We start from the raw sequence: 23,318 nt of genomic DNA on the forward strand, positions 1-23,318 counted from the left end.
TGGACTTATATATACTACCAAATGTAAAACAGATAGCTAGTGGGAAGCAGCCGCATAGCACAGGGAGATCAGTTCTGTGTTTTGTGACCACCTAGAGGGGTGGGACAGGGAGGGTGGGAGGGAGGTGCAAGAGGGAGGGGATATGGGGATATATGTATATGCACAGCTGATTCACTTTGTTATAAAGCAGAAACTAACACACCATTGTAAAGCAGTTATACTCCAATAAAGATGTTAAAAAAAAACCCAAAAACTTCTTGTCTAACTGATTGACAAGCGAATTTTTAGACATCAGCTTTCTTCAAACATATCAGAGCTTCTATGTTTACTTGCAATTGACAGGTACAGCACATCCTACTTCCTTAATGTTAGCACTGATGGCAGCTCCACAGCTCCATTACTGTTTTACTATTCTAAACCTATAAAATCTTTCCTGCTCCTCAAAGCTACCATGTATCTGCTGATCTAATCACAATGATAGCTACATTAGAAATTTGCCAACTGTCTAACTGGCATCTTTCAGTAACAACTGCATTCTTTGTTTTTTTTTTTTTTTTTTTTTTGCGGTACGCGGGCCTCTCACTGTTGTGGCCTCTCCCATTGCGGAGCACAGGCTCCGGATGCGCAGGCTCAGCAACCATGGCTAACGGGCTCAGCCGCTCCGCGGCATGTGGGATCTTCCCGGACCAGGGCACGAACCTGTGTCCCCTGCATCGGCAGGCGGACTCTCAACCACTGTGCCACCAGGGAAGCCCCATTCTTTGTACTTTTAAACTTTTGTTTAAAGCGTATAACTCAGATGAAAAAAGATGTATAAAGAATAAATTATATATAGAAAATCAGAAATAAAGCATAAAAACATCTCTATACACATGAACACATGGTCTCTAAATAATTAAAAGTTCAAATAAACTCATATAATATATACTTTGTATCTCGGATCCTAGAATCTGAAAAAACTTTATAACATTCAATAACGTCTATATTGGTTATTAAATCAGAGGGCAGTTTAGAGTTATTGAATGAATGAGTGAAGAAAATTTACCAACATCACTAAATTCTTTTATGTATTCTACATTTTTGCTCTCTATATTTTCTTGTGTCAAAACACTCTAGGACTTTTGTATAACTTCCACACAAAAAAAGGGATAGAAAGATGACAAAATCTTTTGTCACACCCTACACACCTAGGGTAGCATTTAGTTTGCAACTGAAGTGGTTCCCAGAGCCGTATTATAAAAAAATCTCATTTCCAAGATCATAAAAATGATCCAGGGGAACTCCCTGGCGTTCCAGTGGTTAGGAGTCTGCGCTTCCACTGCAGGGGGGCCTGGGTTCGATCCCTTCTCAGAATTTGTATTTATATTAAAATATAAAATTTGCTAAATAATAACTGCTATCATGACATATGTTACTATGTCTGACAATGGTGTCCTGCAAACAAGATAGTAGTCTTTGCCAAGAATAAGTGTATGCATTTTTGTGTTATTTGATTTCTTACAATTTTTAACTTTTAAAGTAATAACATGCGACAGTTTCTTGGTGCTCTAAAGCACTGCTCAGCTAATCTCCTCTGGAAAGTCTATATTCATATTAGAATTTTTGAAATTATTCTCAAGATAATAAGCTATGATTATTTCTTTCCTCTGAGATGAATAACAATAGGATTCAGGTGAGTCAAATTCATTATTAAATTCTGCCAGGTTCCTTTAACTCTCATCAATATTTATCATATGGTAAATGATGTACTATGCTGCCCCCACGCACACCCTTGATCTTTTGGTACCCTCTTCTGTATACCACAATCAACAATCCCTGTGATGCTTTTATTTTTATTTTTAAAAATATTTATTTATTTAGGCTGTGCTGGGTCTTAGTTGTGGCATGCGGGCTCTTTTAGTTGTGGCATGTGGGATCTAGTTCCCTGATCAGGAATCAAACCCGGGCCCGCTGCATTGGGAGCACGGAGTCTTAACCACTGGACCACCAGGGAAGTCCCCCTGTGATGCTTTTAAATACAGTAGGTCTACAAAATCTTTGATAATCTTTTTTTTTTTTTTAAAGAAGAACTTATTTTATCTCTGGAGCACTTAGTGACTTGTTTCTAATGAACAGAATAAAGTGGAAGCAAAGGTGTGATTTTAGAGACTAGCTTGTAGAAAGCACTGTGGCTTCCTCCTTGCTCTCTTGGATCTCTTTCTTTGTTACTCTGAGGAAGATAGCTGGCACACTGTGATGAGAGGCCCATGTGGTGAGGTATCTTGCCAAAAGCCATCTTGGAGTAAGCCATCTTGGAAGTGGATCCTCCAACCACCGTTAAGCTTTCAGGTGACTGGAAGCCCTTGGCCACATTCTGACTTCAATCACATAAGATCCTGAATCAGAACTACCCAGCTAAGTCACTTCTGAATTTCTGACCCACAAAAAGTGATTAATAAATAGTTGTTGCTATATATTGGGGTAAATTTGGGGTACTTTGTTTTGTTTTTTTGTTTTTGCGGTATGCGGGCCTCTCACTGTTGTGGCCTCTCCCGTTGCGGAGCACAGGCTCCGGACGCGCAGGCTCAGCAGCCATGGCTCACGGGCCTAGCCGCTCTGCGGCATGTGGGATCTTCCCGGACCGGGGCACGAACCCGTTTCCCCTGCATCGGCAGGCGGACTCTCAGCTACTGCACCACCAGGGAAGCCCGGTACTTTGTTATATGATAGATAATACAATGAATCCTATCTCAACAAGAAATACTGTACAAACTACAGTGGTGTACAAGAGGTGAAACTCAAGTTTTCCATTAAACTGAGTACTTCTCCTCTAATGTCACTAAACTACAAGCAGAATACTAAGGGTCATCCAATGACACAGGTTCTGCGACCTTGACTTTTTTATGTCCTTTTAGAAATCAAAGGACTCTTGCATGCTCTTTGTGTAGGATTTCTATGAACAGACTAAACTATACGTTTCATGTTTCTCAAATACAATTTTCTAAAAGGTCCTCTTTTCCCTCAACATATTCCTTTCTCCTCCACTCTATGTGTCTCATTTTCCAAGGCAGCCATAGTTGCCATTTGCCATAATGTCTGGGGGTCTTTCCCTTTTCAAATAACCTATCCAAGTCCCAAACAAGGTAAACAGTCCTCAAACTACCCACCAAATAGGAGGAGGAAAGGACTGTGAGTGGTTAGCAGCAGCCTCCTTCTGTTGTTGGTTCAAAACGTTTCTATTAACTCACTAATTCATTACAGAGGCTAGGCCAACTGATTGGGAATGTAATTTCTAAAATCAGTTAAGTTTTTCATGACACAGAGAACTATATTCAGTATGATAAACCATAATGGAAAAGAATATATATATATGTATAACTGAGTCACTTTGCTGTACAGCAGAAATTAACATAATGTTGTAAATTAACTATACTTCAGTAAAAATAATAAAATCAATTCGTTTTTGAGAAGGCTAATAAAAGCATATTGAAAACAGAAAATTGTGCCATTATCTTAGCCATTTCTGCATACTACCTTCTAGGTTTTGTCTTGTGTATACATGCATACTTTGACAAAATTGCAAGCAACCAATATGGAATTTTTTCATTTTGGAAAAACCTTAATGATATCCATGCCAATCAAACTCCTTCAGGAAAGGATTTCAATTGTATTACCTAAAAGTGTATTTAATTATAACTTAATTAGCTCAGATCAACATATATGCCAATGGAAAAGATTTTAATTTCAATTGGCCAGTATTTTTCTAAATTAGGACTAATTTTTGTAACGCATATATAGCCAGCTCTTAAATACTCAATAAATCCAATTTATCCATTCTTTTAGAATATATTTCTTCCCTTTAATCCTTTATATGTTTAGTGCTCATTAGCACTTTGGCTCTAGATACATAAAGGAAGATTAGAAAACTGAAATATAAAACTGCTAATTTTTATTATAATACAAAAAGATTGAGTTGATGAGCTATTCAAAGAGTTAAATACGTAGCTGTCAAATAAATCTTTCCCCTGTTAGTAAAGATAATTAAGAGAACTCACTGAATTTAGATTTATTTCCTACTTGGAGCTTTATATTTTTCCCTCTTGTGGTCTGTCAACAAATAAGGTTATAATTGATGCAACATTATTAATTTTTTGGAAATAAGCTACCTTTGACATCATTTCTGTTACTTACACTTAATTTCAGCCCAGCTGTTCAGATATATATATATTTGAGACATAAAGACATCTTACAAAATTAAAACAAACATAATTTAAAAAAGAAATCTGTTTGAAGGTTCTCTTTGAACACTAACTGACAAACTCTAAAACTTTCATAATAACAAATTATCCAAATTCAAAATAAACTAAATTATTAATATATCTTAGAGCCTTTCACATTATCCCCTTTGTTCTAATCAAGACTGCTACTTTCAAAAATACTTTCTATGTACTTGAACTGCAGATATTTTATTATTTTCAGAGAAATGTTATAATTGGAATAAATATAAGAATTTTGACTAAAAATTGATGATAAATCATGACATTTAGAAGTCTCTGAAACAGGAAAATGGTCTGCAAATATTATTTACTTAAGCACTAAATTTATGTCAGCATTTTATAGTAGTTCAATGATTTTAAAATGTACTATAACAGGCTCTATCACAAAATTGTATTCTAAAGCTCAGAATCACTGTTTCTGAATTTTGTCTTTTGCAAAATAAACCTGAACATGTTCCAGTGGCACAGTTTCTTGTGTTTACTAGCAGTTTTAGATAAACGGAAATTGGAGTGGGGGTGAAGAGAGCTGAATGATTCTCCACCATTCCTGCCCATCCCAAATGTGACAGAATACTGACTAAATAATTCAAGAAGCCCGATTTCTCATTTATTTCCTTTAGGGAATAAACTGGCAGCGCAGTCTACCTTTGATTCTTTTTCTTTTGGTATTCGTGATTTTACATTATCATGTGGCTGATCCAGAGTGAAATTATTCCTCCTTGCTTCACTGTCTTCAAGCAGGGGAACACAGCCATAACTGTTATCTGTAAGACAAAAACCTCTTAGACATAAGTGGGAAATCCTTGTTTTTGGTACCACCTGGAAAAGTAAAAAGAATACAAACCCAAATCCCTAATTTTAAAGAGTAGAGATTTTAAACTATGAATTTAAAAAATTCTTTAGATAATAGCTACTTTGACAATTTGCCCATTTAGATTTTGGCATATTTGATTCATATTTTTTTACTTTCATTCCCACTAAACGCACAAAACCCCTACTCTTCCAATATCAGTAGTATATAAAATATGTAGAATTTAGAAAACTAGAAGTATGTTCTTTGTATCTTATCATCAGCAATGTAATTAAACTTTTATTTAAGTCATATTTTCAGGTATGCATTTCTTGTTTATGATAATTATTTGCATAATACTCTATGCTTATTATTAAAAAATGAGAAAATGCAGACATGCTGAAAAGAATAAAAAAAATAAAAGCTACCCACAGTTTTTATTATCTGTGAATTATTCCTATTAACATTTTGGTTTATATTTTATCAGAATTTTTCTTTTCCAATACATATAAATTCACAAAAGAATCTTTTTTTTTTGCATAGATAAAATTACATTTATTTTTTATCTTGCTTTGCTCAGTTTGCCATATGTCATGAATATGTCTCATGTTTGTAACTGAACACCTATTATCACTTTTCTTGGCTACATAGCTGTTCACTACACAAATGACTGTAATTTAACTGCTGAACATTTATTTCTAGTTTTCCATTATTAGAAATTATACTGTGATGAGCATCCTTGCATATATACCTTGAGTACTTAAAGAAATATCTTCTTATGATATATTCTTAGGACTTGAATTTTTGGTTTAAAAGGCACAGACATTTTAAAAGCTTTTGCTATTTATTGACAAATTGTCTTCTAGGAAGTTTTATCAACTTAAGAGTTCCACCAGATAATATATGTGAATGTCCATTTTCCCATTTCCTGCAACTGTTCATTTCTTAAATAAATGTAACTGTACCACAGTTATTAAAATATCAGAACTACTGTAAAACAATGGAGAAATAAAATAGAAAAACTTAACTTCCATCTTTCTTTTCTCCCAGAGGTTTAAGAAATAAATAAAAATTTAACATGAACATACCTCGACTGGAATTCACAAGAAGTAACTGTGATTTTAGCTTGTCAATAATAGTTTGTTGAAGTGACAGCTGTTCCTGTTGCTCACGTATTCTCTGCTCATAGTTCTCAGTCTGCTGACATAAAAACCAGTTAGCCTGATATTTACTGACAGACATGTACATACATTTACTGCCCCTTAATAATTACATATAGATATGAGTTACCCATATTGCCATTTCCCAGGTACTGGAGCATTTATTTATGAGCTAAAAATAGGATCCAATAATGCATTTATAATCATTACACATAAGTGATTTAAAATGCTTTAAACACTGTAAAATTTTAAAAATCTTCTTAAAGAAATTTCAGTTAGGAGTTCAACGTATAGTTTCTTGGATAAAAATTATAATTTAGAATTTAATCCTTAATAATAACAAAAAAAGCATGAATGACAAAATGGATATTAAAGTTATTCTATAAAAATACCCACTAACTTTAAAAAGTGAAGATTTCATGTCTTTTAAATAAACACACTTTTGAATTTACTTTTAGAGTACAAAAACACAAAGGAAGTAGCTATAGCTAAAACACTATGAAAATCAAAGGGACATGTACAAATTATAAAATATATTGATCAGAAACTTCTAAGATTAAGTTTTAAGAAGTCAAGAGAACACATGGTTAATCTCTAGTGGATATCTTAAATACCACAATTTCCCTTATATTTTTAATCCATTCACCTTACTATTTCATTGCAGTGGCTGTGAGAATTAAGCAATGAAAGAAGAACAGGAGTTTGCATTAGAGAATACAAATGTTGCAAACCCGAAATTTGAAAACGTTCCATTACAATTATCAAATTAACACGAAGTCTGAAAAATATATGACCAAAGAATAATAGAGAATTCTTTAACAATTTCTATCACTAGAAGAACATATAAATGACTAAATTGTAAATTCCTTGAAATATGAAATGGGGTTCTAATAATCTTGGACTGTCCTTCAATAGATACTAAATATACTATTTTGAATTGATACTTAATCAAAGTTCAAAATTAATGAAGCTCTATTATTTTCAGAGATCTATAAACCTAAAGTTCTTTATATACACAGCTGTTCCTAGATTCCCAAAGTAAATTAGCTTAAGAAATGAAAGCAAAATACCACATTTTCCCAAATAAAAGGTGAAATTTTATAAGTATTACACTTCACACATGAGTAACTGACAAAGCTGGTAAATAACCCAACTGGTGTGTTGTCTTTGCATGTTGCCTGAGGGTGGTATCATATAACTTGATACTCCCATAGAACTCTGCAAAGTAACTTACACATAGGAGGAATTCAGTACATGCTTATTGAAAAAATAAAATAAAAGAAATAAAGAATCCAATTAAAAGAAAATCCAAGTAAATTTTATTATAATGAATAAAAGAATGAGTCTTTTGAATCTGTCTGAACCATATGTCCTATGACTAGGAGTCTGAGAACAGAACCTTGGATACCAAATTCCAGTCGAGGGCCAGGCTTCCCCAAATAAGACTTCTTATTCCTACATAAACTTACATCCAAGCCCCTAGGAAGAGTGGGTAGGTTGACTGTAAGAAGGGTTTCAACCTCTAATGCAAATTCTGTAATACTTTAAATTTACCTGGCTACACAGAGCCACCAGGGCTGAGGAATCAGCAAACACGCTGATATTACAGTCTGTACTACCTACTTCTGTGTATTTAGAACTTTCTCTAAAGAACTCAAAACTTTTCATAATTATCAACGAAAAATTACCCATTCTTTCACTATTCTTTGAGAGCTATATATATTCTACTATCCAGCATTAAGTAACCAGTACAAAAAACTTAGTAAGTTAGAGACGGGCCCAGAATAAATGTATAAGTAATTCAAGCCTCAGTCCATTCTCCATGTACTATATATTTTCCCCCAACCTTAATGAAAAAACAAATGACTTGTATTTTCTTTTGGAACCAACTCAGAAAGCCTCTGCCAGGTAATTTTCATCTTCTAGTTTCTGGCTTAAAAATATACTTTAGCACATCTGCATATAACATATTACAATAAATGAATAATGCTGAAAATGTTTTCATTAGCTGGAAAAAAAATCTATAGATCAACAATAATTTCAAGTTGAAGTTTCGAACTATTTCTTAAACAACTTAACAAAGTACTTTATAAACTTAAGCAAATTCTGTAATAATTTAAAAACCAATACTCTGGAAGTATAGCAGGGGAAATAGAACAGCAATGACCCATGTTCTTTTACTGTTCTTTCCACATACTTACATTATATCAATTACAGTAGTCTAGCCTAAATGTTTATATGTATGATTTCCCTTTAGACTATGACCTCCTCAAGGGCAGAGACTATTTTCTCCTGAGTACCCCATCTCCAGAGTACAGCAGAGTACCTAGCACACACTGAGATGCTCAATAAATATTAGTCGAATAAATAAACTAAGTTTTATAAGGAAATATAAGAGAAATAGATATGCCTTCAGAAGTAACCTGAAGGAATGGAGATAAGGTTTTGCTTACATTTCTATAAGGAAAATAGGAAAAATAGAGACAGTAGGTCAGTAGGTAAATAAGACAAAAGGAAATTAAGTTTCAGAAGATGGATGCAAAAAAATAGGCCATGTCTGAAGATTTTCTTTTTCTGGAAAGAAAGGGAAGCTTATACTATCAGAAAAAAACGTACTAATTTGAGAAGAGAAAATACATATTTAGAAAATAGTATAAAGCTTCTGACCACAAGGCTATGAGAGGGGAAGTCCAGAAGAGGATACTGTATCAAACTGGGAAATAACCAGCAGAATTCAGTTTACTTGCTATGTTTGGAAACTAACAGGAACAAGAAGTTTGGTTTTTTTTTCTTTTTAGTAAATGCTTTTGTTCACTGAACAGATGTTAACAAACTTACTATCTGAAAAGTCTTTTTAAAAGGTCAGATAATTGTTGCACTGTCACAGTATTTTTTTTAAAAAAACAGTACAATTAAAAAGCAAGTACATTCCAGCACTACCAAAGACCCAACAAAACAGAAAAATCACTAACAACCACATTGAAAACGTACAACAGCAATGTCTTGTCAACACTTCTGTACAGAGCACAGACATGACAGCTAAAACAGACAGAAGAGAAGATGCTTTTGACAGCCAGTGTGTGTGAATGATTCTTTGAGTCAGATGGCAGCAACAAGTTACCAACTAGGAGATCTGCATGACAACTAACCATCCATCTGTATCAAACACCATCTGGCCGAGATGACTCTGGCTTCTGTGTATTTGACACTCCTTCCAGTTCCAAAGACTAGCAAAACAAGTGGTCTATCAGCATCTAAAGAGGTAAACAGGTACTTAGGTACTTGGTGCCAGAATGTACTTTGTATTCTTTCTCAGTGTTCAAAAGCAAAACTTAAAACAATGGTGATTAAATACAGTACACATCTTGAATTTACTAAAAATGGTTGTCCATACATACTCTCGACTATCATAAATAAAGCAAAAAGCTTATCTTAAGAAATGTCCCTTTATCCAGGCAAAATTTCAATCCATCTTCAAAACTAAGGCAGCATATTCTCTATAATTTTGGACATACAGCTGCTCAAGTTTTCATGGGTTTCATAAATATTAATATAGAGTTCTATAAATTGAATTTTTTCCTACTGCTGATACTGAAAATTCTCATTTTTCATAGTTTCCAAAGCACGTATTTCCTAAATGGGAAAAAAAGTTCAAGTGTCCTTAAGTCATCCATAATTCTCTAAATAGGTCAAACATTATCTCTTCTCATCCTCAAGAACTAATCCCAATATTCTGAGACATACCATTCTTTTCCTCTAAGTATAGAAAGAATAAAAATTTTAGTAAATATTGAATGGATTAAAAGAAAAAGCCTTGGTTTAAAAACCTTTCAAACTGTTCCAAGATTAACAAAGAGGACAAAAGCTTTATTGAAGGATTTGCTTGGCTACCACAAAAGCTCTCAATAGGGAGCTCCACAGTTCATGAAGGAAGATAATTAAATATTAATTATTCCAATACATAACACTTCAGACACAAACTAATTGTCTTATCTTGAAACTTTGGTAAACTAAAAACCAACTTCAATTTTAGGTTAAAAAAAAAAGAGACGGTATAGGATTAAAAACTCGGAGATATGGTTTACACGGCTCATTGCTAAACCATTCTCTGCTATATTCTCCTATAACTAAGAAGTTATAAACCCTGCCCTCTCCCACCTTCCTGATACCAAGACTCACCTGGGAGATCTGCAATTTGACAGATCAGATTATCAATCTGATTATCTACTATTAAGTGACAGTGCTGTCACCAATTTCTCTGCATGCCAAATGGTAAACTATTTTTATTTTACAATATTGCATTTTGGTCCTGATTAATTTATTCAGCTTCTTTGAGCCTTGGTTTCTTTCACTTTGAAATGAAAATAATATTTACTTACAGGATTGAAGGAGATTGCTTATTATGGTACATAATAAGCTCTTTGCAAACATTAGTTACTTTCCTGTAATAATGAACAACGTTTCCACATAATATCTATTACTATAGCATGTAGTGCATATGTCCATTAACTAAAGCTCTGATTATCACCGTACATAGGCAATTTGTCACCAGACTTACCACACAACCACCCCATGCTCTAAGCCAGTTTCTCAGTCCTTCTAGTTCACTGTAATCTAGGACTCAGAAGCTTCTCTTCAAGAAATCAGTGTGGTATCTCCATTGAATCAAAAACATTCTGTCAAGCAAAAAAACAAACTCTGGTTGTTCAAAGTTTACAAAGAGACAAAATAGGCTCAGAAATGATTAAGAAACAAAATTGTCGTTAAAAACTACAAAAGTAGCACGTTTGTTGAAAACAATGCAAAAAACAACAAAATGTCCACCATTACCACCATAACAAAACCCCAGATACATACAAAGTAAAAGTGACAGTCTCTTCCTTTACTTTGCTCTCCTTTCCTCCTCAGAGGTAATTACTACTGACACTTGGGCATTTGCCCTTTCAAAACTTCTGTGTACATGTGTATGTATCTTTTTTTAAAAATGTGAACTGTTTTGCAACCAAATTTTTCATCAACACATCATCATCATATGATCATTTCACTGACTACTATGCTCCAGAAATTAGAGAGCTTTATTTTCTCTATCTCACTTAATCCTTAAACTAACCTTCTGAGATTATTTCCCACATGTTATAGATGAGAAAACTGAGGCACAAAGAGTTACAAAATAACCTGCTCAAGGTTTCTCAGTAGGTAGTAGAGCTGGGATTTGAATACAGGTTTGCCTGACCACAATGCCCAAGACCCTAAATAAGCACCATGGCTAGACTCATGTGAGTCTATCTAGCTCTACCAAGGTCCTCTTTTTGCTATATATTCTCCCTTCGGGCAATCTCATTCCCAGTGGTTGGTTATTTCCCAGACTTTCAAATTCTCCTTCTAGCAGAACCCTCCTTTGAACTCTATATCTATGTGGTCAAGTGCTCCTGAAAAAGCATTTCAAATTTTACTTACTCAAATCCGATGATCTCCTCCCTCCAACTAACAAACCCCTCAAACCCCCCGCAACCCCACCAAATCGGTCCTTTTCTAGCATTCCTTCTCTCAATACATGGCACCGCTATTTATCCAGAAAGCTACAACCATCCTTGACCTTTCCTCGTTCTATTGCCAATCCACCACCAAGTGTCAATTTTAATCTTAAATACTCTCAAATCTATCCACTTGTTCATTTCCAATGTAGACATAACAGTTCAAGCATCCAACATTAATGAACTACTGCAACAGCCTAACTGCTCTTCTTAAATCTATCAGCCAATCCACTCTCTACACTGTAGCCATAGTGTTCTTTGCAAAATGTAAATCTAATCATAAGACCCACTCTTTCCTCCTCCCACCCCTCCCCCCAAAAAACCTTAAATGGCTCCCTACTGATTATAGAATAAAAACCCAAAAATCTTCAATATGGCCTCTAAAACTCTACAAAGTCTTGCCCTTGACTCTTCTCATTGCATTATTTCCCTTATACTTTCAGTTCTTTAGGCCAATGGGGCTTGTACCTGGAAAGCCCCCCAACCTTGTCCTTCCACAATCACTTCATAAAAATTGTCTTCTCTAAATTAGGTCAAATCCCTAACAGACATTTTAAAAGCAGTTTACTTTTCTTCCTAATACTTATCAGAGTTTGAAACTTTACATTCACAGGATTGTTTGACTAGTCTCTGCTTAACTAGTCTGTGCCACCATTTCATGAAGCAGGGAGCATTTCTGCTGCTCATTGTAGACCCAGTAACTTAGAGCAGTTCCTGATACAATACATTGAGTAGGTGCTCAAAATAATCTTTGAATGGGTATCATAATTTAAATATTCCTAATTATTAATGAATCTTCTTGAATATATATCCTAGCATACCTGCCTAAAAGTTTTAACAAGACATATTTCTGAAAATTAAGGCCTGGAACAAAGGATACAAACATTTTAAATTCTAATAGGTGGAAAACAAGTTTATGGCAAAGTACTCACAATGTACAATAGAAGAAATAAGGCTTCGATCAGAAAGAGCCAGAAGCACCTTTATTCTAATACCAGTAGCTTCAGTAGAAAAAAAAAAAAGAGTGAACTACTTTATTCCTACCGACACTTTACACCAAGATAAATGTTTTGAGGAGCAAAGAAAGGTAAAAAGGAAGAGTAGTAAACAATAATGAGGCCATTCACATCTTAAGTGAAAGTAAAGGCATTTTAAAATAAAGTAGTACATAAAATAAAGGCATGTTACGCCTTTATGCATTCCTTTAAAACATGTTTTACAAGCTTTTATGGGTAACATAAGCCTTGAGAGTTTACATTTCACATGGGTCAAGACTAGCTCTAGAATAAAGCAATCTGACAGCATAATCCTTATGGCTTTACATTTATTGTCAGAAAAACATTTAGAACTGTAATTTATGATAAAAAGACAGCATAAATTTAGTCTTATTTGAGGTTTTCACCTTATACCCACTGGTTAGTCAATAAGGCTCTTTGCTTAGCACACAGGATGATTTGAAATATTTTATATCCTTCAACTTACTTATCAGTACAAAGAAAAAGCAGTTTATAGCACAGCATCTGAACTATTTTAGAATTAAGAAAATTTCATCCTTTGTATACAAGTTATTGTAGATATTTCTCTTTTAATCAAGAACTGGGCAAGAAGAGACAAATACTTCTTTTCTCAACAAGAAGATATTTTCTGATTACATAATACAAAGGCTCTGGGGACAAGCAGATCAAACGCAGGAAGTTTTCTGTAACTTAATCATTTATGAATATGGTAATCTGACTTTCAAATTGGCAATCAGTTTTTAAATTTTCAGATGTTTTTATTACTTTATTAAGATTCTTCTCTTGGTCAAAGAAACAATAGAGGGTACTTACGTCTTTTAAAAATATATTTGGTTTCTCCCACAGGACAGTGGCAGAAATGAGTGATAAGCAACTTGGTATAATAAAACTGATTTAATATTTAATTCCACACTGTGGAATCTTGTGATATTTGACACTCCCTAGGCAACTTAACTAGTCAGTCACAAGATATGGCAAAGACTGCTAATTATTACCACATACGCATTCTCATTCTTTCTTTTAGTAATATAGACTTTTTTTGTGTGGCTTCTCCCGTTGCAGAGCACAGGCTACAGACGCACAGGCTCAGCAGCCATGGCTCATGGGCCCAGCCGCTCTGCGGTATGTGGGATCTTCCCGGACTGGGGCACGAACCTGTGTCCCCTGCATCGGCCGGCGGACTCTCAACCACTGTGCCACCAGGGAAGCCCAGTAATATAGACCTTTAAGTGGGCACATGATCATCCAGCTAGAGAATATATTTACTGGCCTTCCCCACTACTAGGTGTGACCATGTAACTAAGTTCTGGCTAACGGGGTATGAACAGAAGTGACCTGTCCAAATTCTGGACTACATCATTAAAAGGAAGTTGTTTGCTCTTCCCCACTTCTCTCTCTTCTTACTGGCAGGGAAATGATAACAAGTAGAGCAGCCACTGTGACTCCAGAGAGGGAAACTGTAATTTAGGGGTGAATGAGCTGCCTAACTAGCCCTGGCTACTCACTTCTGGACTGTTACATGGGAGAGAAATAAACTTCTACCTTATTTAAGCATGGTATTTCCTGATCTCTTTGTAACAATAGCTTATTCTATCTGCACAAAATTCAGAGGCCAAGCCAACTCTATCACTGCCTTATATAATAATCTCTTCTCTTATCCTTCAAGCACATTAAAAGTTGTTTATGTCAGGGGCTACCGTGATTAAAATATTCCTCTACTTTGCAACAGTCAGAAGACCTTTTAGTCTGGGTATACCTAAGTGCTTATACAAAGCAAGAAACAGAATAAGCCATATTAGACTGTGAATCCTTTAAAAGGTACATTTTATGTTTTATGTATCTTTGAATCCCTAGCATTTATTATGTTCCTGGAACATCATAAATTATTTGTAGGATGAATAAAAGAAATATGAATGGCAAACTTTATACTCTAGGCTCTCTTAGTAAGAGATGTATAAATCACAAAGTAAGGATTTATCCAAGGATAGGGAAGATTATATTTGGTTATTTATAGCAATGGGAAGAAAACGGTTTGAAAACCTGGAATGGGCTGTGATTTAACTAGGTTAGTATAATGAATATGGACTTTTGAGTCAGATAAACTGTTTCAGTATAGATTCTGCCACTTATGTTAAAAAATTAACTTATTTCTGAGAGTGTCAGTTTCTTCATTTGAAAACGGGGCTAACAATGCCAACTTTGTAGGGCTGGGAGTATTTACATATAAAGTATGTGACTCTTGTAAAATATACTCATTCATAAAAAGTTAATTCTCCTTTCTGCTTTCTGAAGTAATATGAATTTAAGGATTGAAGGAGGGAAAAGGATAAAATTGGTTCAGTATTTTCTGGGATTACCTGCCATTTTAATATGGTCTAGAATAAAGGCTAAACTGTAAGGAAGAGCTAAAAATAGTCATGTTTTCTTACAGACTAGAGGTTCTAAGACAAACAATTTAATGTCATGGTGGTAGGAGTGCCTAGATGTAACAATGGAAAATTTGGTATAGAGAAGAACACCTCTTAGGGGCCAGGGAAAGTAAATATACTTGACGATCAATAGTAGGATATTAGTAGCCGTATGAAGGATCATCCTTTGAAATTTAACTGAGGTAACTTAGGATAAATAAAAGGCAGTATTATTCCACACGGTACCTTATAAAACTCATTACTCTATTAATATGGTATAGGTGGGAAAAAAATAGTGGATATATAAGTTCAGGTCTGACATTCAGTTTAACGTGCCTTCCAAGTGACAATAAGATATATGAGTCTAGGGCTTCCCTGGTGGCGCAGTGGTTGAGGGTCCGCCTGCCGATGCGGGGGACGCGGGTTCGTGCCCCGGTCCGGGAGGATCCCACATGCCGCGGAGCGGCTGGGCCCGTGAGCCATGGCCGCTGAGCCTGCGCGTCCGGAGCCTGTGCTCCGCAACGGGAGAGGCCACAACGGTGAGAGGCCCGCGTACCACAAAAAAAAAAAAAGATATATGAGTCTAGAGCTCAGAGAGTAAATCTGGAGTAGGGAGATAAATTTAAGAGTAACTGTCATAGGTATTTGAAGCCATAGGAGAAGATGAAATAGCTCATACAAGAATATAAAGATGCAAAGAAGGCCTTGAATAAGTCTAATGTTTAGTGACCTGGTAGTAGAGAATAAACCTACAGAGAAGAATGAGGAAATGCAACCCAAAAAGGAATGAGAAAAATCAAATATGGTATCTGAAATGTTAAAGAAAAATAGTGCTTTCAGTAAGAGGTAGTACAAGAAAGATGATCAGTTATTAGATGGAATGAGGTAGTTCTGTATGTGTGAACTTGAAAGACTATGGATGATTTTAGGCAAAGAAGTCATAGACATGAAATCTGTGGTCAAGCAATTTTTTTTTTCAAATCATAGTTCTACTACTTATTAGTGATGTGGTTGTGGGCAAGTTTTTTCACCCTTTTTGTACTTCAGTTTCCTCATATGAAAGATAATTCTTCCTCATAAGAGCTGTAAAATGATTAAATCAGATGACTGTGAAGCACTTTGGCAAACGTAAGCCTCAATAAATCTTAGTGATGATGATGGTGAAGATAAAGATATTTAAAAAAATTTAAAACCTTTTTCAAATTAGCATAACTCCATTTTTGAAAAAACATGATTCACATATTTTGGAAGGATATACATATATTACTAACAATGATTACCTCTGGGAAGTGAGGGAGAGGACCATCACTTTATATTCTGTGTACCTTGGATTATTTGCATTTTTTTCAATAAGCATGTGCTGCTTTTGTAATTTTGGCCAATAGCATTTTAAAAAAATCACTTACCTGCCTTATTTGTCTTTGTCTCCTTTATTGATTTGGAATGCTCAGATGTCTTTGCTTGACAGAATGTTCTTAAATGGATGTAGCACACTGACTTTTCAAAGAGGAGCTTCTGAGTCTTAAACTGCAGTGAACTAGAAGAAATGCTGTGAGAAGAACTGACTTGGAGTATGGACAGCTAAGTGGTAAAAGGCAGGCGAGTCTGTACAAACTGATGAATGACAGGTGAACAGCAATAAAACATAGATAGCAGGAGAATCTAGGCTACACTGATTTTTGTTTTTTGGTAATAGATTTTTTGAAAGTTGTGGTAAAATATATGTAACATAAAATTTGCTATTTTAACCATTTTTAAGTGTACAGTTCTGCGGCATTAAGTACACTTACATTGTTGTGCAACCATCACCACCATCCACCTCCAGAACTTTTTCATCTTCCCCAACTGAAAATCTGTCCTTTGAAACACTAATTCCCCACTCCTTTCCCCCAGCCTCTAGGAACCACCCTACTACTTTCTGTCTCTCTGAATCCAACTAGTCTATCCATTGTATGTATATACCACATTTTGTTTATCTATTCATCCATTGAGGGGCACTTGGGTTGCTTCCACCTTTTGGCCACTAAATAAGGCTGCTATGAACAAGGGCATACAAATATCTCTTTGAATCCCTGCTTTCAGTTCATTTGGGTATGTACCCAGAAGTGGAATTGCTAGATTATATGGTAATCCTATGTTTTGTTTTGAAGAAACATCATTTATTTTCCACAGTGGATACACTATTTTACATTCCCATCAGCAATGTACAAGAGTTCTAATTTCCCCACATCCTCACCAACACTGATTTTTTTTTTTTTTTTTTTTTTTTTGCGGTATGCGGGCCTCTCACTGTTGTGGCCTCTCCCGTTGCGGAGCACAGGTTCCGGACACACAGGCCCAGCGGCCATGACTCACGGGCCCAGCCGCTCCGCGGCACGCGGGATCCTCCCGGACCGGGGCATGAACCCGCGTCCCCTGCATCGGCAGGCGGACTCTCAACCACTGCGCCACCAGGGAAGCCCCTTAATTTAATTTTCTGTAATAGCCATCCCAATGGGTACAAAGTGGTGTCTTACTGTGGTTTTAACTTGCATTTCCCTAATGATGTCGAGCATCTTTTCATGTGCTTATTGGTCATTTGTGTAACTTCTTTGGAGAATGTCTATTCAAGTCCTTTCCCTATTTTTTTATCAAGTTGTTTTTTGTTGTTGAGAGTAGGAGCTCTTTATATATTCTAAATATCAATCCTTTATCAGATAAATGATTTGCAATTATCTTCGCTCATTCCTTGGGTTGCCTTTCACTCTGTTGATAGCGTCCTTTGATGCACAAAAGTTTTAATTTTGATAAGTCCAACTTACCTAATTTTTCTTTTGTTGTCTGTGTTTTTGGTGTCATATCTAAGAAGTCATTGCCAAACCCAATGTCATGAAGCTCTCCCTCTATGATTTCTTCTAAGAGTTTTATAGTAGCTCTCGCATTTAGGTCTTTGATCAGGTTTAAGTTAATCTGTATATGGTGAAAGGTAAGGGTCCAACCCAAGAACACAGACTTTCCCCCATATGTTTCTTCTTTTAATTTTTTTTTCTTCTGGCTGCTCTGTGCAGCTTGCAGGATCTCAGTTCCCCGACCAGGGATTGAACTGGGCCACGGCAGTGAAAGCCTGGAATCCTAACCACTAAGCCACCAGGGAACTCCCTATTCTTTTAATTTCTTTCAGCAACATTTTGTAGTTTTCAGTGTGTAAGTCTGTCGCCTACTTGGTTAAATTTATTGTTAAGTATATTATTCATTTTGATACTATTGTAAATTGAATTTTCTTAATTTCCTTTTCAGTTTGTTTAATGTTAATGATTTCTGAGTGTTGACTTTGTACCCTACAACTTTGCTGAATTTGTTTATTAGTTCTAATAGTTTATTTGATGGAATCTTTCGGGTTTTCTACACACAGGATCAAGTAATCTGGAAACAAATGGAAATAATTTTTCTTCTCCCTTTCCAATTTGGATATTGCTTTTCTTGCCTAATTACTTTGGGTAGGACTTACAGTGCTATGTTGAATAGAAGTAGTGAAAGTGGACATCCTTGTCTTGTTCCTGATCTCAGAGAAAAAGCTTTCAGTCTTTTGCCATGGAGTATTATGTTAGCTGTGGGTTTTTCGTATATGGCCTTTATTATGTTGCAATAATTTCCTTCTAGTCCTAGTTTGTTGAGCGCTTTTATTAAAAAAAAAGGTGTTATTTTATCAACTCTTCTGCATCAATTGAGATGATCCTGTGGTTTTTGTCCCCCTCTTCATTCTGTTAAAGTGGTGTATTACCTTGACTGATTTTTTTTTTTTTTTTTTTTGCGGCACGCGGGCCTCTCACTGCTGTGGCCTCTCCCGTTGTGGAGCACAGGCTCTGGACGTACAGGCTCAGCAGCCATGGCTCAGGGGCCCAGCCACTCCACAGCACGTGGGATCCTCCCGGGCCGGGGCACGAACCCATGTCCCCTGCATCGGCAGGAGGACTCTCAACCACTGTGCCACCAGGGAAGCCCACATTGACTAATTTTGATTACACTGATTGACTTGACCATCCTTGCACTGCAGGAATAAATCGCACTTGGTCAAAGTGTATAATCCTTTTAAAATGCTGTTGAATTTCGTTTGCTAGTATTTTGTTGAGGATTTTTGTATTAATATTCATAAGACATATCAGCCTGTAGTTTTCTTGTAGTGCCTTTGTCTGGCTTTGGGATTAGGGTTGCTGGCTTCATAGAACTGAGTTAGGAAAGTGTTCCATCTTGATCAATATTTTGGAAGAGTGTGGGAAGGACTGGTGTTAATTCTTCTTTGAATGTTTGGTAGAAATCACCAGGGAAGACATTAAGTTCTGGGCTTTCTTTGTTGTAAATTTTTGGTTACTGTTTCAACCTCTTTACTAGATATAGGTCTATTCAGATTTTCTATTTCTCCATGTTCCAGTCTTGGTAGGTTGTGTGTTTCTAGGAATTTGTCGATTTTATCTAGGTTATCCAATTTGGTAGTATTGTCCCCTCTTTCATTTCTGATTTTAGTTATTTGAGTCTTCTTTTTCTTAATCAATTTGGCTAAAGATTTGTCAAGTTTGTTGATCTTTTAGAAGAACCAATTCTTGGTTTCATTGGCTTTATTAGTTTCTAGTCTCTATTTTGTTTATCATTGCTCTAATCTTCACTATTTCCTTCTTTCTGGTAGCTCTGGGTTTATTTTGTTCTTTTTTTAATTTCTTAAGGTGTAAAGTTAGGTTACCGATTTGTGATCTTTCTTCACCCTTTCAGCACGCTTTCACTGCATCCCATAAGTTTTGGTATGTTGTGCTTTCATTTTCATTTGTCTCCAAGATATTTTCTAATTTCCCTTATGATTTTTTTTCTGACCCATTGGTTATTTAAGAGTGTGTTATTTAATTTCCACATACTTGTGAATTTCTTAGTTTTCCTTCTGCCATTGATTTCTAGTTTCATTCCACTGTGATTAGAAAAGACACTTTGTATGATTTCAATCTTTTTAAATTTATGGTGCCTTTTTAATGGCTTAAAATATGGTCTTAGAGAATGTTTCATGTAAACTTGAAAAACATGTGAATTCTGCTACTGCTGGGTGGACTATTCTGTATATGTCTGCTATTTCCAATTGGTCCATGATGTTGCTCAAGTCTTCTATTTCCTTATTGATCATCTTTGTCTGGTTGTTCTATCCATTAATGGAAGTGTTGAAAGTGAGATATTGAAGCTGCCTACTGTTACTGTAGAGTCATCTATTTCTTCCCTTAAATACTATAAATGTTTGCTTCGTATATTTTTGAGTTTTGATGTTCAGTGCATATATATTTATAACTGTCATATCTTCTTGATACCGTCCTTTTATCACTATGTAATGTCCCTCCTTTTTTTTGTAACAATTTTTGACATAAAGTCTACTTTGTCTGATATTAGTATAGCCACACTTGCTCTCTTTTGGTTACTATTTGCACGGAGTCTTTTCCCATCCTTTCATTTTCAATCTATGCATGTTTTAAAATCTAAAGTGAGTCTTATAGACAGCACATAGTGGAATCCAGTTTTTTTATCCATTATGCTAATCTATGTCTTTTGAGTAGGGTGGGACCATTTATACTTAAAGTAATTACCCATAGGGAAGTACTTACTTTTGTCATTTTGTTCTTTATTTTTTGTATGTCTTATAGCATTTTGTTCCTCATTTATTCTGCTACTGCCTTCCTCTGTATTTAGTTGGTTTTTTGTAGTGACACACTTTGATTCTCTTCTCCTTTCCTTTTGTGAATATTTTATATTTTCTTTGTGGTTATCACTGAGATTACATATAATATCCTGAAGTTATGACAATCTATCTCAAATCGACAACAACTTAACTTCAGCTGCATACAAAAACCTTATGCCTTTATAGCTCTGCCCCCCACTTTGCTATTAATGTCACAAATTTTACCTTTATATACTGTGTACCCATTAATATAGACTTAAAATTATTTTTTATACATTTGTCTTTTAAATCCTGTAGAAAATAAAAATCAGAGTTACAAACCAAAATTATAATAATACTGATTTTTATATTTGTCTATGTATTTACCTTTCCCAGAGGACTTTATATTTTTACTTGGCTTCAAGTTACTCTCTAGCACTCTTTCACTTCAACTTGGACATTCCTTAGCAGTTCTTGTAAGTCAGGTCTAGGGGTAATGAACTCCTTCCACTTTTGTGTGTCTGGGAATATTTTAATTTCTCCCTCATTTCTGAAGGACAGTTTTGCCAGATATAAAATTCTTGGTTAACAGTTTTTTTTCTTCAATACTTTAAATACATCATCCCATTGTCTTCTGGTCTGCAAGGTTTTTGCTGAGAAATCCACTGACAGCCTAATTGTGGCTCCCTTGTACATGATGAGTCACTTTCCTCCTGCTGCTTTCCAGATTCTACCTTTGTGTTTCAACAGTTTGATTATAATTTGTCTTGATGTACGACTCTTGGATTTATCCTACATGAAGTGTGTTGAGCTTCCTGGATTTGTATATCCATGTTATTCCTCAAACTTGAGAAGTTTTATTATTTATTCAAATAATCTATTTCTTCAAAAGAATTTCTCTCTTCTCCTTCTCCCTTGATGCATATATTGCTGCACTTGATAGTGTCCTATAAGTCCCTTAGGTTCTGTTAACTTTTCTTTCATTTTTCTTTTTGTACCTCAGGCTCCATTTTTTCAAATGACCTGTCTTTAAGTTCACTGATTATGTACTCTGCCTGTTCAAGTGTATTCTTGAACCCCTCTAGTAAAATTTTTATTTTGTTCATATTATTGCTTTCCCGATTTCCTTTAGTTCTTTGAGTCTGGCTTCATTTAGCTCTTTGAGCATATTTACAACAGTTATTTTAAAGTCTTTGTCTATTAAGTCTGATGCATGTTTTCTTCAGGAGCTGTTTCTGGAAATTTATTTTGTTCTTTTGAAAGGGCCATGTTACTTCCCTGGTGGTCCAGTGGTTAAGAATGTGCATTTCAGCAAGCCTGGCATCTCACATTAAAATGGGAATAATTATGTTGTCTCTTGAGGATACAGATGCCTCTGTAACCCCCTCATATGAAGCTGTCTAGTGTCATATCAAACCACAGGGGTTGGGTGATGGAGTTAGATGTGGGAGAACAAAAAGATAAGTATGATCTTGCTTCATTACTGCCACTTCTGGGCCATTACTCATTTAAACTTAAGCAAAAGACCATTCACAAGGCATTCAATTATACCAGTCTCTCCTCAAAACAGTTATCTTCCAAGATACTAGTCATTTCCTCACATTCAAGAATTTTTGCTCTTCCTTTCACAACAGTCTCTCTAAATGCTCCTAAAACTACCACCATTCTAGGAGAATTGCTCTAGTCTTAGAGTTTCTTGAATTCCTCAATCTCATTCCAGCTACCCACTTTTATGACTCATTATGAAGACAGAAGATCCTAAACATTAATATTTACTCATTGACAATAACCTATCCTTTGAACTCTCACATTCTTCTACTCCCTCTATATCTGTTCTCTCACTTCATGAACACTTCAGCCATAAACCCTCTTTTTGTTCTTAGTCTGTTAGATTCCTCCTAGATTAGCTTTTTTCTGATTTTAGCTTATATCGCAAAGCACGTAATTTCAATTGCTTTAGTATGCACTTTCTGGCCACCTAACCAGAAATTCTTCTACTCTTAACTCTACAATCTCTTAATCCTGGATTTGGCCACCCACTTGTTCTACTTCTATATCAAGAAACTTGATGAAAAAATAACCAGCAAACATGGATTGACACCACCAAAAATTCATGGTGAAGGCTGGATGCAAAATTTTTCTTCTTTCTTTTCTTAACTGAAGCTTTCAAGTCTTTATTACCACTTTCAGAATATTCTAAAATCATTTCACTCAGTAGATGACCTTATCTTGTATTTCACAGGGAAAAAATGGACTCTCATATGATAACCCTACTATTTTTTGTTTATTTGATTTTTTTAAATTGAATGAATTTGACATGTAACATTTTGTAAGTTTAAGGTGTACAGTGTGTTACTTTGATACATTTATATATTGTAATAGGATTGTTGTAGTCATATTTATCACATTAAATAATTATAGTACAATATTATTATCTATATTTGTCATACCGTACATTGGATCTCTAGCTTTACTACTTGTTACAAATT

General features: G+C 35.3%; 1 protein-coding gene across 13 annotated transcripts in view; it reads right to left on the reverse strand.

The window, feature by feature from the left end:
• TANK (TRAF family member associated NFKB activator) overlaps positions 1–23,318 on the reverse strand; it is an 87,870-nt gene that overhangs the window by 26,535 nt on the left and 38,017 nt on the right. For 6 of the 13 annotated variants that reach the window (XR_010944425.1, XR_010944424.1, XM_067741746.1 and 3 more), the window contains exons 3-4: positions 6,135–6,246; positions 4,902–5,020 (exon numbers count right to left, since the gene is read on the reverse strand). Coding sequence is in view for 10 of the 13 variants with exons in the window: in XM_067741746.1 (XP_067597847.1) it covers positions 4,902–5,020; positions 6,135–6,246 (231 nt within the window). In the remaining 3 variants the exon portion in view is untranslated. Of the gene's footprint in view, positions 1–4,901; positions 5,021–6,134; positions 6,247–9,355; positions 9,461–10,764; positions 10,883–16,570; positions 16,779–23,318 lie in introns of all 13 variants that reach the window. The other 7 variants (XR_010944426.1, XM_067741750.1, XM_067741756.1 and 4 more) reach the window with 6 other exon arrangements.

Source organism: Pseudorca crassidens, chromosome 6, assembly GCF_039906515.1.
Source record: "Pseudorca crassidens isolate mPseCra1 chromosome 6, mPseCra1.hap1, whole genome shotgun sequence".
Taxonomy (NCBI): Eukaryota; Metazoa; Chordata; class Mammalia; order Artiodactyla; family Delphinidae; genus Pseudorca; species Pseudorca crassidens.